The sequence below is a fragment of the Eptesicus fuscus genome, chromosome 10 (assembly GCF_027574615.1).
Source record: "Eptesicus fuscus isolate TK198812 chromosome 10, DD_ASM_mEF_20220401, whole genome shotgun sequence".
Lineage (NCBI taxonomy): Eukaryota > Metazoa > Chordata > Mammalia > Chiroptera > Vespertilionidae > Eptesicus > Eptesicus fuscus.
Window position 1 is genome coordinate 43429306 of NC_072482.1, and position 17655 is coordinate 43446960.

At 48.0% G+C, this 17655-nt stretch overlaps 1 protein-coding gene across 2 annotated transcripts in view; it reads left to right on the plus strand.

Moving 5' to 3' along the window:
- Positions 1 to 17655, plus strand: part of NT5E (5'-nucleotidase ecto) — a 55684-nt gene that overhangs the window by 13185 nt on the left and 24844 nt on the right. For both annotated transcript variants that reach the window (XR_008557183.1, XM_008145541.3), the window contains exons 2-3: positions 11700 to 11922; positions 13875 to 14063. Coding sequence is in view for 1 of the 2 variants with exons in the window: in XM_008145541.3 (XP_008143763.3) it covers positions 11700 to 11922; positions 13875 to 14063 (412 nt within the window). In the remaining variant the exon portion in view is untranslated. The remainder of the gene's footprint in view (positions 1 to 11699; positions 11923 to 13874; positions 14064 to 17655) is intronic.

Here is a 17655-nt window from a genome sequence, read left to right on the forward strand (position 1 = left end):
CCCATCTCTAAAAAGAACAAATAGCCCAGCCGGCGTGGCTCAGTGGTTGAGCGTCAACCTATGAACCAGGAGGTCATGGTTCGATTCCTGGTCAGGGCACATGCCTGGGTTGTGGGCTCGATCTCCAGTGTGGGGTGTGCAGGAGGCAGCCAATTAATGGTTCTCTGTCATCATTGATGTTTCTATCTCTCTCTCCCTCTCCCTTCCACTCTAAAATAAATAAAATATAATATAAAAAGGAAAAATAATAGCATCTACCTCATTGCATCGTAAGAATTAAACGAGTTGGTTGAAACAGGTTTGGCTCAGTGGATAGAGTGTTAGCCTGCGGACTGAAAGGTCCCAGGTTTGATTCTGGTCAAGGGCATGTACCTTGATTGCGGGCACATCCCCAGTAGGAGGTGTGCAGGAGACAGCTGATTGATGTTTCTCTCTCATCGATGTTTCTAACTCTCTATCCCTCTCCCTTCCTCTCTGTAAAAAATCAATAAAATATATATTTTTTAAAAGAATTAAACGAGTTAATATGTCAACAGGACCTAGCCATGTAGCAGGAAAGTCTTAACTATTAATATTTCTTTTGTCGTGTTTTTTTTTTTTGTTTTTTTTTTTGGTCTTAAAAAAAAAAAAAGGAATGAAACACCTTCTCTTTTTTGACATTCCCTTATGTCAAGTTCACTGGTGATTTTTACCAGTGAGTCTTCTGTGAACAGAGCCGAGGCTATGACATACCCTCTTTCTAATTCAGATATAGGTGTCCTTTGACAGACCAAATAGTTGGTCCCTTAGCAGATTTCCCACAATAAGAGACTTTTAAAATGTCCCATGTTCTCCCTAACCGCCATCATGAAATCTAAATAATGTTCACATGTGCACACACAAGACACACTCGGAACAGTTCAAACTTTGTTTTTTTAAAAACGTACTTATTTCGCCCACAAACTAGTGCCAATGAGATATTAGTAGAAATATACCGTATTTTCCGGTGTATAAGACGACATTTTAACCCAGGAAAATCTTCTATATGCCCAGTCGTCTTATATGCCAGAAAATACGGTAAATAAAATTACAAGAATGAAGAGAACCAGGCCAGTTGCCAGGAGGGGCTGCCAGGGGCTCAGGCCTTGAATTGTGATGCAGGTGACTAAGCTTCTCACCAGCTTCCAAGCAACTTTGGTTTCCTCTCATTTTACAACTAAGTTATTGCTTAACTAGTTTACCAAGTTTGTTTTTATGTCCTGCCTTCTTTTGGAAAGTTTTAATGACTCACATACCAAATCACAGAGAGAAATGGAGGCCATTTAAGAGGAGCAGGGGAGCCCTGGCCGGTGTGGTTCAGTTGGTTGAGCATTGTCCCCTGCACCGAAAGGTTGCTGGTTCGATTCCCAGTCAGGGTACATGCCCTAGTTTTGGGCTTCATCTCCAGTAGGGGGCATGCAGGAGGCAGTCAATGGATGTTCTGCTCTCACATCAATGTTTCTCTCTTCTCTCTCTCTCTCAAAAAAAAAAAAAAAAAAAGATCAATTTTTAAAAACCTTTAAAAGGAGCAGAGAAGTGGATGGTTCTGTTATCCGTTCAGTAAACATCTGCTGGGCACTGGTCAGGCTCCCATCTGGTGTCACCACGGGCTACAGGGACAGTTGATAGCACTCCCAACCTCTGGGAGAAAGATGTGAGGACTGACAGCCACAGCGAGGACAAATGCTGTCAGAGACATGCGTGCCAGGCATGACTGACGCACAGAGACCGGCATCTACAGTGGAACTGGCACGAAGGCTTCTCATGGAAGTCACGCTTGAGCTGTGTCTAAGGCAGCTCACTGCATGGGAGTAGTTTAGTGTTCCTGAAACTCAGAGCCCCTGAAGTTTGGCAGAAAAGAATGGGGCAGCTCAGGGAGACCAGGGAGGGGCTGTCCAGGGAGTCAGGACTGAAATTTTGGTGGGAGGTGGGAGGTGGGAGGTGGGAGGTGGAAAGCCCCAGAGAGACTTGAAGCCGGAAGCGGTTGGGTGTTTGGGGAAGGGCAGTCTGGCGGCCTGCCGTGAAAGGCTGGGAAGTGTGTGAGCCCGTTGGCCAGAGATCAGCTGGAAGGCTCTGGGAGGGGCCGGGTGAGCAGTGATGAGTCAGAGTGGGGCAGTGGAGTGAGGTGAAGGAGGAGACCACTTGGGGGATGAGGCAGGAGCAGAAGCAACAGGACTTCAAGGCTGGTTGGCCAGGAGGGAGGGCCGAGGGGAGAAGGGGGAGCTGCCGGCTGTTTCGCTGCTTCTCCAGGTGTTTCTCAGTGGTGGTGGAGGCTCTTTCCCAACCTCTGGGACCACATGCATCCCAACACGTGTCTCATTCATAGGTTACCAGGAGTGAGTGCCCTTCTCCGGGTGCTCCAGCTGGCAGAGGGCTCACTGGCCTGCACAGAGGGAGGAATGGGGAGCCTCGGGGAGGGGTGGGGGAGGGAACGCAGTCACCACCATCTCACTCCCAGACAACGCCATCTAGTGTCTCCTCCAGGCCTCTGTCCCAGCAGCCCCCTCCTGGGCCTGTGCAGTTTCACTGTGTCTGTAACCCACCTGGCCTGGTTTCAAGCCTGGCAGGCCTGAAATGAAGGGGAAAGGAGGGGGAGCTTTTCACAACTTGGAAAAATCTAAATGTCCCGGTAAAACTTGGAATAAAAATTCTGCTGCAGGTCGAGGCAGACTAACCAAGGATGCTGCGTTAATTAGGAACTGGTCCGAGCTGGGCCTCTGTGAGCGCCCCACAGCCTCATTTATTTGGGGACACGTTTCCCAGTTGAGAAGGCGGGCTCTGTCCTCGGTGAGGCCTAACGGGTTCTTGGCCTGTGAGGACTTTTCTGCTTTCAGGCCTGGCGGCTTGCTTGCCTTTTGTGGCCCAGTTTCCTGATGAAATTATCATTCTGTGGCTTCTGTGGCCATTCGTTAGAGGTTTTCAAAACAGAACTCTTCACTGGTTTGGTACCAAGGCCAGGGAGACTGTGTCTTGTAGCCCTTTTCCCATTGCAGCTCAGACGCGGGGCCCCGGGCACAGAATCCCAGGTTCCTGGAAGAGGCTGTGGAGGGAACAGCCCGGGGCTGAGGACCAGTAACTCCAGCCTGGGGCTTAACTCTCTCCTTCTTTCTCCTGCTCACCAATTATTTATTGGCTTGTTCATTCATTCAGTAAATATTTATCGGTGATTTCCCCTGCGCTAGGTACATCTTAAATGGATTTTGGAGGCCAATTAATGGTTTTGCCAGTGGCAAACTCCGGCCTTGGTCCCCCCCCTGCCTTAGCCGCCACCACTGACCCACTCTCACACCACGTGCTTTGTTCCCTTCCTCTCGCCCTGAGGAGTGTCCTCACTATTTCTTCTGTTTACCCGTTTATTCGATACCAGTGGGAGCATTTGTTTATGGGGGAAAGCAGGAAGTGAATGAAATGGCAGCTCCTCCTAGGAGGAGCTTTGAGAAAACATGCAAGTTGGCACGTAGCCTCGAGGACAGTGTGGTCAGGCAGCAGACTGGCTGAGCAACGACTGAGTTCGGTTGCAGGACCCATCCACACCATTCCTGGCACAAACATGGCAAAGACAGAGGAGTCAGAAAGGATTCTTTCTTTTTTTTTTTTAATAAATTTTTATTGTTTAAAGTTTTACATATGTCTCCTTTTTCCCCTGATTGAACCCCCCCACTCCCACCCCCAAGGACAAGTCCCACCGCCCCAGCGTCTGTCCATTGGTTATGCTAATATGCATGCATACAAGTCCTTTAGTTGATCTCTAACTTCCCCCCCCCCCCCCTGCCATTTGTCTCTGGATCTATTTTTGTTCATCAGTTTATGTTGATCATTATATCCCACATATGAATGAGATCATGTGATATTTATCTTTCTCCGACTGGCTTATTTCACTTAGCATAATGCTCTCCAGTTCCATCCATGATGTTGCAAATGGTAAAAGTTCCTTCTTTTTTTATAGCGGCGTAGTATTCCATTGTGTAGACGTACCACAGTTTTCTAATCCACTCATCTGCTGATGGGCACTTAGACTGTTTCCAAATCTTAGCTATGGTGAATTGTGCTGCTATGAACATAGCTGTGCATATATTCTTTCTGATTGGTGTTTCTGGTTTCTTGGGATATAGTCCTAGAAGTGGGATCACTGGGTTAAATGGGAGTTCCATTTTTAATTTTTTGAGAAAACTCCATACTGTTCTCCACAGTGGCTGCACCAGTCTGCATTCCCACCAGCAGTGCAGGAGGGTTCCTTTTTCTCCACATCCTCGCCAGCACTTGTCGTTTGTTGATGACAGCCATTCTGACAGGTGTGAGATGGTATCTCGTTGTTTTCATTTGCATCTCTCAGATGATTAGTGACTTTGAGCATGTTTTCATATGTCTCTGGGCCTTCTGTATGTTCTCTTTCAAAAAGTGTCTATTTAGGTTCGTTGCCCATTTTTGAATGGGATGTTTAACTTCTTTTTGTTAAGTTGTATGAGTTCTCTGTAAATTTTGGAGATTAAACCTTTATCTGAAATAGCATTGGCAAATATGTTCTTCCATGCAGTGGGCATTCTTGTTGTTTTGTTTATGGTTTCTTTTGCTGTGCAAAAGCTTTTTATTTTGATGTAGTCCCATTGGTTTATTTTCTCCTTAGTCTCCATTGCCCTAGGAGCGGTATCAGTAAAGATATTGCTACGACATATGTCTGCTATTTTAAGTCCTTAGATTCTTTTTTATTCGAAAGTATTGCCTCCAGTATTTGTTACTCACTGAAGACATATTTTATTGTTGCTAAAAGTTAATAAAGAGATTCCACATTTATAATCATTATCATAGTGTAAGCATGAAAAACAATTTCATCTCAAGTTGAACTAGTTGGTGTCTAGTTGATTGACAGTAGCTCCCTGCAGGGGCAGGATAAGCAGGATTCTGAGGTTCAGTCCAAACTCAGTGGGAAAGACTGACTCAATCAATGCACCTGCCATGGACGTTATATTTCTACTAGGGGCCCAGTGCACGAGTTCATGCATCTTGAAAGGAACTGTGGGCTGCGAGGCTGCAGTGGGCACCAGGGCAGGTCTCGGCTCACCCTCCGTGCTCCCGCCCAGCCTCTTCCGCCACGGCCCCGGTCCCCTCTCTGCGGGCAGCCCCACTCCCGCCACCGCCACTCCCACACACTGACGGCTCCGGCCCCACTCGCACCCACTGACAGCGCAGAGCGATTGGGGCTGGCGCCAGCAGCGGGTGCAAGCAGGGCTGGCACCATCAGTGGGTGTGAGCAGCGGTTGCTGCCCCCAATCACCCCTCAGGAGCAGGGGGAGCTGGAGAAGCCCCCAGGGGCGATCGGGGCCAGCAGCTGCCACTTGCACCCACCGACAGCACTGAGCAATCGGGGCCGGCACCAGGCGCCAGCAACAGGTACTCACCTGCTCCACCATCCTGCCGTGACCGAAGCCCACCATGTTCCACACAAGCCCCCTGATGGTCAGCGCACATCATAGTGACCGGTCGTTCAGTTGTTCTGCCGTTCAGTCTATTTGCTTATTAGGGTTTTATATACTAGTATATAGATGATCCTGGTGTTGGAGATATTGCAGGTGTGAGGCAGAGTGGCATTATGACATCATGCATTTGTTTGCAGTACAATTTGGGTGGATATTAGGTACCTTTCATTTAATTTGGTATCCAAAAGATGATAACTGAATGTTAGGTTAAATTCTTTTTAGTGTGCAGTGCATTGGATATAAATGATAGGAGATGTGATCACCCTCATAATTACCTGAAAATTTGTCATGGACAACAGTGTGGTGATTGCAGAGGAAGAGAATGGGAGGAGTAGAGGTGGAAGAGAGCATAGAGGGGATAAATGGTGATGGAAAAAAGAAAATTAAAATATATATATATATATATATTGCTTACTTTGGCCTGTGTCCAGAATTTGTATGAATTTCAAACTAAAGTTTAGACACAAGCTTTTCCTCCTAACAGCAGGTTATTTTTTAATATATTTTATTGATTTCAGAGAGGAAGGGAGAGGGAGAGAGAGACAGAAACATCAATGATGAGAGAGAATCATTGATCGGCTGCCTCCTGCATGCCCCACATTGGGGATCAAGCCCCGCAACCTGGGCACGTGCCCTTGACAGGAATTGAACCTGGGACCCTTCAGTCCGCAGGCTGACGCTCTATCCACTGAGCCAAACCAGCCAGGGCTTTATGTGCCGCGCCAGCACGGCCAAAGGTGACCCTGAGTGGGGGCGGCGGAAAGGCTTAGAAAAGACAGACAAGAGAATGAAAGCTGGGTCTCGGTGGGACGCTGCTTCCTGAGAGACAGCACCAGCACCCACAAGCCTTGTCTTTACTTTATAGCAGATGCCGAGGCAAAGTAAGGGCGTGGTCAAGATGTTTACAACATTCTCGTGAGTTTCAATCCTACTCAACTACATGCACCTGATCAAGCTTTGTTTATTTGCAGCCTATATCACTTAGGCCCGTGGGGCCACGTGTTCGGACCATAGATTCAAGCTTACAACTATAGCTGTTGGCTATAATTGTGCTGGGAGGGCTCTGCCCTCCAAGCTGGGACTTGCACGTGGCCACGAGAGGACTGTGCCCTCTCATTAGTCCGAGACTTGAACCTGTCCAAACACTGTAGCCACACCCCACAGCTTTAATAATCAAAACAAGAAGTTTGGCGTCAGAAATCTTAGAATATCTTCATCCTCCCATCACCAATTCATATGACCTCAGGAGCCTTCTGGGCCTTATCCTTAGTCAACAGAGAGTTTCTCCAACACCACTGGACTCCCACAGACTATCCCATCAAATGTAAATATTGACAACTGCCACAGAAGGTGCTAAAAGACATCAGACTGTATTCCGCAGAGTTCGTTTAACAACAACAGGATTTTGAGTCACAGCAGCAGCAGATTTCCTCTTGTCCTTCCATGTTCATTTGTTTTTAGCTTTAAACAGCAGACAGCAGCTCAGGTGTGTGGGTGGTCCAATACCCTGGCCTGGGCTAGATGGAGAGTGTGGAAAGTTTCTTTCCTATAAAATCATCAGGCCTGGTTTTCGGTCGTATTTTGGGCTTCTCCTGCACAAAGGAAGCAGTGAGGGTGAGAAGCTGGGTCTAGGCCAGAAGCTCGCATTATATTCCTATGGTTCTGGTATCCAAAGAGGGTAAGTGAATGTTAAGTTAAATTCTTTTTAGCATACAGTATAGTGGAAATAAGTGATTAGAGATGTGATCACCTCATAATTACCTGAAAATGTGTCTAAGAAAGGAAAATGACTAGGCTCAACTCTTTACAGGAAAGTGCATTGGCATCTGCCGTGGACAGAGGAAGGGGTAGGACAGTGAAATTTAGTGTTTATAGTAAAAATATACAAGGTTGTCATTGGGCTAGAATTAGTGAATGAATAAGATTAGTGGTCGAATGAACCCAATCGTAGAAATGAAATGTTTGGAGGGGAAAATAACAGAAGAGAGAAAAGGAGAACATAAGAATATGATTTAGCATCAGGGAAATCACTTGCCTGATGTGAGGATTACAGCAAAGAGTGGCAAGTAATGGGTTAGATCCGATCAGGATTAGTGGCTAAAGGCACGAGGGAAGCTGTGGGCAGAGCAGCAAAAAATTGGCAGGCACTCACATACAGCAATTTTCAGAGGGCACAAAAAGGGCAGAGTACTCCTGCAGTATGAATTTTTTAAACTCTCTAGTGCTTGTGCTACAAATGCTCTGTAAGATGTAGAAGAACACGGGGCAACGATCTGCTCTGCTATTCTACCTTTTATTGTTCAAGTTCTTCAACACATTTCTTGAGCTGCTGCTGCATGTCAGCAGGACAGGGGGGTGGGGAGGGAGCCCAGTGTGCCTGGGTGAGCGACGTGGTCGCCCTTCTGAAGCGCTTAGGCGTCATGACATTCTAATATGTGCCAAGGAAGAGAGACGAACAGGAGTCACAGTAGGGAAATTAAAACAGGAGTTGCTAAAGAAAATGAGTATTTGCAAAGGGATTTTCTGCATGAATTTTTGTAGGAAAAATTAGCTGTGTGTGGAAGAAAGAAATGTGTTGGAGATACTTCTGCTTATTCATTTATTCATTCGATGGTGTGTCCCTGCTCTGCTCCAGGGACTGTGCTGGGCATTAGGGAGGCCAGCGGGCAAGTGCAGGGTCGGCTAGGGCTGCGCAGAGGTGACCTCAGGGCAGAGGAAGGACATCTAACTGAGGGAATGCAACGAAGGGTCCTTGGGAAGTTGTCTTCCAGAAGGAGCATCAGACTTCAGGAACCGACGCCATCGTTGAACAAGGCTATTCTGTCCCGCCCATCTATAGGTCACTCATCATTTGTCATATACAAAGGGGCAAAGATAAATGAAGAGCGTGAAAAACTGCAAGCAGGATTTGGTTTTGAGTGCCCACTATATACGAGGCCTTATACAAAGCCCTTTATATCCCAGCATCAAGTTTGGAGAAGGTTGGAGTCCAACAGAAGGGGCTCTAGTCCCAGCTCCACTACTTACTAATGTTCTGAATTGAACAATTCATGTAGTGCCTCCAGATCTCAGGTTTTCTCACCTGCAAAGTGAGATGTAATACCAACCTCACAGCAGGAAACCAGGTTTTCTGTACGAAATCACTTTGCGTGATGCGGGTGTGTGGCAAGTGCTTAGTAAATGCTGGCTCATTTTTATAGAGATTTTAGTGTTGTTCATTCAGTGCCCTTCCAGGAGGAGCTGTGGTTTAGAAATGTGCCCAGGTCTCTGCTCATGAGAGGAGGAGTCAGCCCTGCCTGGTTGCCTTGCACGTCAGGGGGTGGGCGTCAGACATGAGGCTGGAGGGTGGGATGAGACCAGATCTCCAAGAGCCTGGTGGCCCACAGTGCTCAGGGTGTTGAATTTGACCCCAAAGGGAGCGGAGAGCCTCTGTAGGACCTGAAGGTTAAGATTGACAAGGTCAGACTTGCATCTTAGTGAGGTTGTTCTGGCTGCAACGTGCAGGAGGGTTTAGAGATGGGAATGGCTGCCGCCGAGAGCCCAGCTAGGAAGCTGTGGCTTTAGTCCAGAGAGGAGGCGAGGACTGAAGCAGGTAGCAGCAGTGGGATGGAATGAACCCATGTTTAGGAGAAGGTGAGAGATACTGGTGGAAGAGGAGTGGGGGGAGTGAGTGGGAAGGATTCAGCTGCTCCAGGGTTTCTGGCTTTATTGATATTGGCAGCTTGGGCCAAGAAGAAATAAATGAAAAATATAACGTCAACTATTGCTGCAGTCCAGCCATATAATGCTGGTTGGTAAACTGCAAGGTGGCTGACATGTTGAATGGTCTTTCATGAAGAACTATAGAAACATTTGTTTTAAAAAGCTTTACAGTTAAGCAAGATAGTTACTGAAATCTAACAGAGACATTTCACCATAGGAAGAAACCATGAATAAGACGGTTACCCAAAACCGGGAGAAACTTTAAGGCTAGATCAGCTTTTAAGAGGGAAGTAATTGGGTAAGAGGAAGAGGTAAAAATTAATAGATTCTCAGAAATGGAGGAAAAAGCAAATTTAGAAATTCTGCGTTTAATTGGGGAGACAGGTGGGTGGGAGAGTGAGGACACTGTGTTGCTTTCTCTGTGTAGAGGTGTACACTGTAGGACATAATACACAGTCCTGCGAGCAGACACACAGGGAGTGCCTGTATGGCCAGCAAGGGGCTACAGGGTGGAGCAGGGTGGAGGTGGCAGGACCCCCACAAAGAGAATACTGTGGGGGGTGCTAATTTAGACTAAGGGTCACTAGCCAGTACTTCTAGGCCTGTTCCCAGATGACCTGCAAAGTGAAGCAAATCCGATGTGGTATTAAGAAATTTTGAGATTCACTTGTTTGTTTGTTTGTTTGTTTATTTGTTTGTTTGTTTGTTTAAAACACTAGAGGCCCAGTGCACAAATTCATGCACAGGTGGGGTCTGGCCCACCCGCCCTGATGGGAGCCAATCAGGGGAGGGGCCAGCCAATGGGAGGGGCTGCAGACAGTTGGCCGGCCCCACCCCCAATCAGGGTGGGAGGCGATTGGGGGGCAGGACCAGCCAGGAGGAGGGGCCATGGGAGGTTGGCCGGGCAACCCTGCCCCTGATCAGGCCAGTTGGCTGGCCACAGTGGGCATCATAGTGACCTGTGGTTCAGGTCATTTCGACATTCCGATTGCTGACTTTTTATATATATAGATACTTTATTATTGATTTCAGAGAGGAAGGGAGAAGGAGAGATAGAAACATCAGTGATGAGAGAGAATCATTGATTGGCTGCCTCCTGCACTCCCCACACTGAGGACTGAGCCCACAACCCCGGCATGTGCCCTGACCAGAAATCAAGCCATGACCTCTTGGTTCATAGGCTGATGCTCAACCATGGAGGCAATCCAGCCGGGCTTAGGTATTTTGAGACTTACTGGGTTAAATACTAGGTTAGCAACCAGAGCAGATAGGCAGGTGCCCGGAGGAGAAAGACTAATTCCAGGAGCCAATGGAGAAAGGGGTGCAGGCTTTTCAGGGGAGGTAGCTGGCATGTTGTGTCTTGTCGGTATTATTCCAGGGGAAACTGCCAGGTGTCAAAATGGTTGTTTTGTTACCCAATAGCTACTCCTAGAGCAGTAGGGGGTGGGAGAGAGCAAAGAAGGTAGGAGGCAAGGTTTGCATTAAAAAACTACCCCCGCTCGCCCAGCTGGCTTGGCTCAGTGGTTGACCGTCAACCTATGAACCAGGAGGTCATGGTTCAGTTCCCAGTCAGGGCACATGCCTGGGCTGTGGACTTGATCCCCAGTGTGGGGCGTGCAGGAGGCAGCCGATCAATGATTCGCTCTCATCATTGATGTTTCTATCTCTCTCTCCCCCTCGCTCTTCCTCTCTGAAATCAGTAAAAATATATTAATTTTAAATAAAACTACCCACCTCTTCACAAAGCTCCGAGCTCAGAGTGGGTCCAGAAACCCGAGGCGAGCACAGTCATTTCACCTGCTTTTTCTCAGACAGGAACCTGCTGGGACTGAAAAATGGGGTAGCCCCGAGCAGACAGAAGGAAGAAACCAGGCCACCCTGTAAAATGCGAAGCAGGCCTTCTCCTGCTTGTCTTTGGGGCTTTCACTTCCCCAGAGGAATTAGAGGGCCACAGAGTCCTTGGCAAGGAACCGTTGTGGAATCGTGACCCAGGAGACGTGGGGCTGCGAGGAGGAGAGGCCTCTGTTCTCTGTCAACAGAACCTTCCAGTCGCCGTGGCTCACGTCCCATTGATTTCAGTGGTTCCCTCTTGCAGATGGAGGCTGGGACCGTGGGGTGGGTGGGTTGGAATGTGGGTTTCTGAGAGCAAACAGGAGGCAAGAGGCTGGGCAGCACCTGGTGAGTGCAGGCCCTGCCCAGATCTGGGTTGGCAGGACCATGGACGTCTAGCCCGCCTCCCAGTGACTCTTGTGTTGCTGCTACCTTCAGTACAGTAGGAGGTGTGGGCCCCAGGGAGCAGGGCTCAGACCAGCCCGAGGACCTGGATGTCCCTGGCCCAACTCCAGGACAACTGCCTAAACCTCGGGCGGGAGGAGGGCAGAGGCCCTGGGAGCGGCCTCCGGCAGCCCTGCCCGAGTTGGAGCCACTGGGCGGTATTCGTCAAAGTGTGCTTTTATTGGAAATTCCAGAGGACCTAATTCTTTTTCTCTTTTCTTTCCCTACTAGGCCCTGGGAAATCATGAATTTGATAACGGTGCCGAAGGTCTGATTGATCCGCTCCTCAGAGAGGCCAAATTTCCAATTCTGAGTGCAAACATTAAAGCGAAGGGGCCGCTAGCATCTCAAATAGCAAATCTTTATTTGCCGTATAAAATCCTTACTGTTGGTGGTGAATCGGTGGGAATTGTTGGATACACCTCAAAAGAAACTCCTGTTCTCTCAAATCCAGGTACTTTCTATGTTTGTAGCACTCCTTGCTTGAAAATAGAGGCAGCAAATCAGAGCTTGGCACTATTTTTATGGACTGTGGGTAGAAGGAGGAACCATGTGTGGTGTTGGGCAATGGTGTACGTAGGATGGCCTGGTGGCCCCCACATCGTTCTAGGCTACTTCGTAAGGACATTCGCTCTTCTGTTCCGTGAACTTCCTTGTTGACAGTGTCTCTGGTTAATTCGGTGCGTTTAAGATTGGAGGAGAAATCTATTTAAAGCCAGAGCTAAACAGTGCAGAGTCATTTACTGGAGAATAAGAGCCACATAATCACTGCCCTCGTCCTGTGGAGTCAGGGTGCCTAGAGTGAGGGTACTACGTCGTTTACCTTACCTTTCCTTTTCTGGTGTGATTAGTACACGTCCAGTTAATTCTCCTTTCTGCCTTTGCCTCATTCGTCTTTTGTAGTTGAATGACGTTGCTCTATCTGGCTTTCTGGGAAATATGTATGGTCTGATGATATCTACATCCATATATACACTGAGTGGCCAGATTAGGATCTCTGAACGCATAATCTGGCCACTCAGTGTGTGTGTGTGTGTGTGTGTGTGTGTGTGTGTGTGTACACTAGAGGCCCGGTGCATGAATTCGTGCATGAGTGGGGCCTGGCCAGGTGGAGGGGACATGGGCAGTTGGCCAGCCTGCCTGCTAGTCGAACTCCTGGTCGAGAAGACAATTTGCATATTAGCCTTTTATTATATAGGATATACACTGAGTGGCCAGATTATTATGCGTTCAGAGATCAAAATAATCTGGCCACTCTGTATGTTTTAGAAGACATATATCTGCCTATGTCTATATATATACATTTATACACAAGCTTTTATATGTAACCCTAAGACCATTCAAGAAACATTTCTGAGACACTTTTACAGGAAGGAACACGTTCACAGAAACACTAACAGTGAGAAATGACATTTTTTCTAAATTCTCCAAATTAATTTTCTTTCCATATTTGAAGAAAAAAGGGAAAGTAGGAGCTATCAGAAACAAGGATTTCCATCAAGAATTAATTGCTACACCTGTCAGAATGGCCACCATCAATAAATCAGCAAACAACCGATGTTGGCGAGTATGTGGAGTAACGGGAACCCCCGTGCACTCTCAATACCCAGATGGGACCCCTGTCTATGCAGAGCTCAATGATACTCTCATGCTCACCTTAGCCAGTGAGCAGAACAGAGTTGTCAGCCAGTGTGTTAAGATTGGCATACAAGAACTAGTTGCTGACGGAGTTGTAAGTTTAAGACTGATTATCCTAAACTTGCAAACAAAGTCTTAGCATTAATCATCTGTTTTGTACTTCATGCATATGTGCCAGGCATTTTCTGCTTTGGTGTAAAGAAAGTCTACATATAAAAATAGAATAGAAAAAAAATAGGCTTGCAGGTCTGAAGCCTCCTCATAGTTTGAGCTTGAATCTTGAGCAACATAATATCATCCGCAACCTTAAACTAACGCAACATTAAGTGAATGTAACTGAGAATCAATAACCTGGATGGGCAGAAGGGGGCTTTGTAGCGATTTTATATTTAATTTAAAAACTATGTGTTGGCACCCTTGCTGGTTTGGCTCAGTGGATAGAGCATCAACCTGCGGACTGAAGAGTCCCAGATTCAATTCCGGTCAAGGGCACGTGCCCAGGTTGCAGGCGTGATCCCCAGTAGGAGGTGTCAGGAGGCAGGCAGCTAATGGATGTTTCTATCTATCTCTCCCTCTCCCTTCCTTTCTGAAATCAATAAAAATATATTTTAAATAAATAAATAAAATGTGTTAGCCTTAGTCATTTAAGAGCTTTAGCAGATTAAGATGTTTTTACTTAGCATGTTAGTGTGTACAATAAGTAGTATAATAAAAAGTATAAAAAGTATTGTTAATACATATCCATTGTATTTGTTTTGTTCCTTTTAGGGCCAAATTTAGTATTTGAAGATGAAATCACTGCATTGCAACTGCAAGTAGATAAGCTAACGACTCTCAATGTGAACAAAATTATTGCCCTGGGACACTCTGGTTTTGAAATGGATAAACTTATCGCTCAGAAAGTGAGGGGCGTGGACGTCGTGGTGGGAGGTCACACCAACACGTTCCTTTACACAGGTAATTGCTTCAGTAAGGGTTATTCCAGCCGGGGGTCTACATAGCTTAGTCTCTTTTGCCTTTGCAACTGCTATTATTATTTTTACTACTATTTAGCATATTACAGAAATTATATATGTAATGTATTATACATATGTAATACACATTGAAAGGTAATAGGTGTAAATCTTACTCAGAGACATTACTAAGAACAGTTTATTGCTTTCTTATTATGTCAGTTTCATGTGTGTATATTGTAAATATACATAATCTATATATATAAAAAGCCAGCGACCATAACAGCCATAACGACCAGTCGCTATGATGCCCACTGTGGCCAGCGAACCGGCCCTCACAGCCCCTCCCCACTGCTGGCCTACTCCTGATCACACTCTCCCACCCCGATCAAGAGCTGGCCGCTGGCCAAACGCCCCCTCCCTTCCCCCCCTGGTCAGTCCCACCCCGGATCAGCCCACCTCACCATGATAGGCTCACAGCCCCTCCCTGCTGCCAACCCGCCCCTGATCACACCCCCTAGCCCAATAGGGGGTGGGGTTGGGCAGCCAACCTCCTGAAGCCCCTCCCCCTGGCCACCCCACCCCTGATCTCCCCCCCCCCAACCCCAATAGGGGGCAGGGCCAACCCACCAACCTCCTGCAGCCTCTCCCCCGTCCCACCCCAGATCAGCCCCCCACCCCATCAGGGGCAGGGCCGGCCAGCCCACGACCCACAGCCCCCCCCATGGCTGGCCCCACCCCCAATCACCTCCCCAACCCCAATCGGGGGTGGGGACTGCCGGCCAATTGCCCGAGGCCCCTTCCCCTAGCCAGCCCAGCCCCTATCGGGCCCTGACCAGGGCAGGCCAGCTGGCCAGCCAACCTCTCGCCAGCTCCTCCTCCCGACAGGCCCTGCCCCAATCCACCCCAATTGGGGCCAGGCCAGCTGGACCCCACCCGTGCACAAATTCGTGCACTAGACCTCTAGTATATATATATATAGCAAAAAGATTACTGAACCCCAACCAAAAGTCAGTTTATATAATAAAGCAACAAGTCATATGAAGACATTAAAGCATAAACAAGCTACTGTAAATAAGGCCTTCACAGCTCAAAGGGACAGGGCTTGCTTTGTAGGTTCACAGGTGGCAGGAGCTGGAACCCTGGGCTCAAGTCCTGACACAGCTGCATACAGGCCTCTGAGAGTCCTGGAGCTGCGCTGCCCCTGGCCCTCTGGAGAGTGTGAGCTCTCCCCTGCCTCCCTTCTGTCCCTCCCCCTGCTCCCTCTCCCTTCTCCTGCCTCTTCTTCCCCTATCTCTTGCTCCTGCCCCCTCCACCTCAATCCTCTCTCTCCCTCCCTTCGTCTATGTAAGAAGCATCCAAAGCTGTGGAGAATTTTTGTGAGCATTTATTGGAGCCAAACAGGATATATGCCGGGGGCAAGATTTCAGATGCTTCTAAAAATAGGAGTTTTGCCATTTATTTTATGCACTTGAAATTAAGAAGAGGAAATAAGGAAGATTGGAGAGAACAAGGTGGCAGTTGAATTACAGGATAGTTAACAAGATCGTGTGCTCTCTTGAGGGTGAATACTCCACTCAGGGGTCTTACTTCTGGCATTTCAAAGGTGCATTAACTGGATGCACAGGAACAATGGGCAGAGCTGGCCTAAAACCTGTCACTAAAGAAGCGATAGGCCTGGGGTGTGACTCCCCACCATGACCTGCCAGTTAGGAATTTATGATCAGATCACCTGTGAGGTTACTTTCCATAGAAAAGTTGCTTTTTTAAAAATATATATTTTATTGATTTTTTACAGAGAGGAAGAGAGAGGGATAGAGAGTTAGAAACATCAATGAGAGAGAAACATTGATCAGCTGTCTCCTGCACACACCCCCACTAGGGATGTGCCCACAACCAAGGTACATGCCCTTGACCAGAATCGAACCTGGGACCCTTGAGTCCGCAGACCGACGCTCTATCCACTGAGCCAAACCGGTCAGGGTGAAAGTTGCTTTTTCATCCACACCTTTCTCAATCCTCTCCTTTTTCCTCCTCCCTCCCTTCCTCCTTCTCCTCTCCCCACCCTCCCCCTCTCTCCTTGGTGTTATATAGTTTTAGTTAGAAACTAACTTGTAGCGCCCCAAAATGTCTGAGCCTGGCTCGGTGCCCCACACCTCCACTGCATGGAGCTTTAAAGTGTTTTCAAGAAAAGGAAAACGAAGAGGGCCTGGCTGGTCAGGGGTTTTCTCAGCAGCGAGAAGGAAGGCTTTGGTGGGGAACAGCCCACTCCTTGAGGTGGCTCCTTCGCACGACTCCGTGTGGGCTCTCTAACGTGATAAAAGCAAAGACCGACGATACCCCGAACAGCAGAAAATGTTTAAAAGGGTTATCACTGAGAAGAGTGTGGACAAGGAGCAAACGTCTCCTCAAGGTTCTGTCATCAAATAGACTTGAGACAAATTAGAAATAGACAATAACCAAAATTAGTACATACATAACTCTGGGAGCCGCCCACACGTGAGTCAGAGACTGAGGGCCAAAAGGTGGTGCCTGTGACATTCTGAGCTAAGGATGAGGGGAGAGGCCACTGAAGACCAGGTGTTCAGCTCTTAGAAGTCTCCCCTGCCCTAAAGAGAGGTGATAAAACATTATTTCTGGTGATAACTCTCACTAAGGGCAAGGCTCCCATTTAAATTCTTGACGGGAGAAGTGAACGTTTCTCTGGGCCCTCGGGGTCTCGATGGCCTTCAGCTGAAAATGACCCACAGGCCCGAGTGGCACATGTGGGGAGGCTGTCTGACCCCCTCGGGTGTGCAGTGGGTGGAGTTGCCCACGGGTGCAAATATGCCAGTCAGAGCGGTGACACTGGTGAACTGTTTCCCATGGTGGGGCTGGCTTTCCTGGGGAAAATAATGCCAGAATTTACAGGAGCTAATTCAAGGCCTTCTCAGGTCGTTTCCCTGTTGGTAGACACAGGCTAACGAAGTTCAAACTCGTTATACCCATTAGTGAGTGTGAAGGCAATGTGGGGGTTAAAAAAACAGTAGGTGGTGCCTTTTTTTTTTTCCAACAGATTAGGCACGCAAACGTCACACCTGTGTTTAATTTGCTATCGTTTAATGGAAAAAGATGTCTATATAAAATGGCGAGAACAGCCCAGGCACGTAGCAGGCAGTAAGTCCATCCGTGTGGCGAGGATGGGGATGGACAGGCAGTGATGTGAACTTTCTCAGTGCGGGTAACGGTGCGGTCAAACCTCAGAGAGACACGCAGTAACTTGGGAGAGTTACGGGGACCGATCGTGCCAAGACGGGGCAAGTCCAGAGCCGCACTGGGTCCAGTGCTCTGGGGTCCGACTCTGATTGTGCCGCTAACTGGGGGTTCGACCCTGACTCGGCCTGATTTCCCTCACTGTAGAGTGAGGGTGGTAATCACAGAACCTATCACACGGGTCACTGGGACCCCTGTGTGGAAGGGTGGGTGTAGGGCAAGAGCCTCAGAGCAGGGCCAGGCGTCCACATTTCAGTTCTGTCCCTGCTCGGTGGATAAGGCGCACGAAAACCCTTCCCTGGAGCCTCTTCTGAGCTTTTCTCTGAGGCAGAGGCAGAACCCAG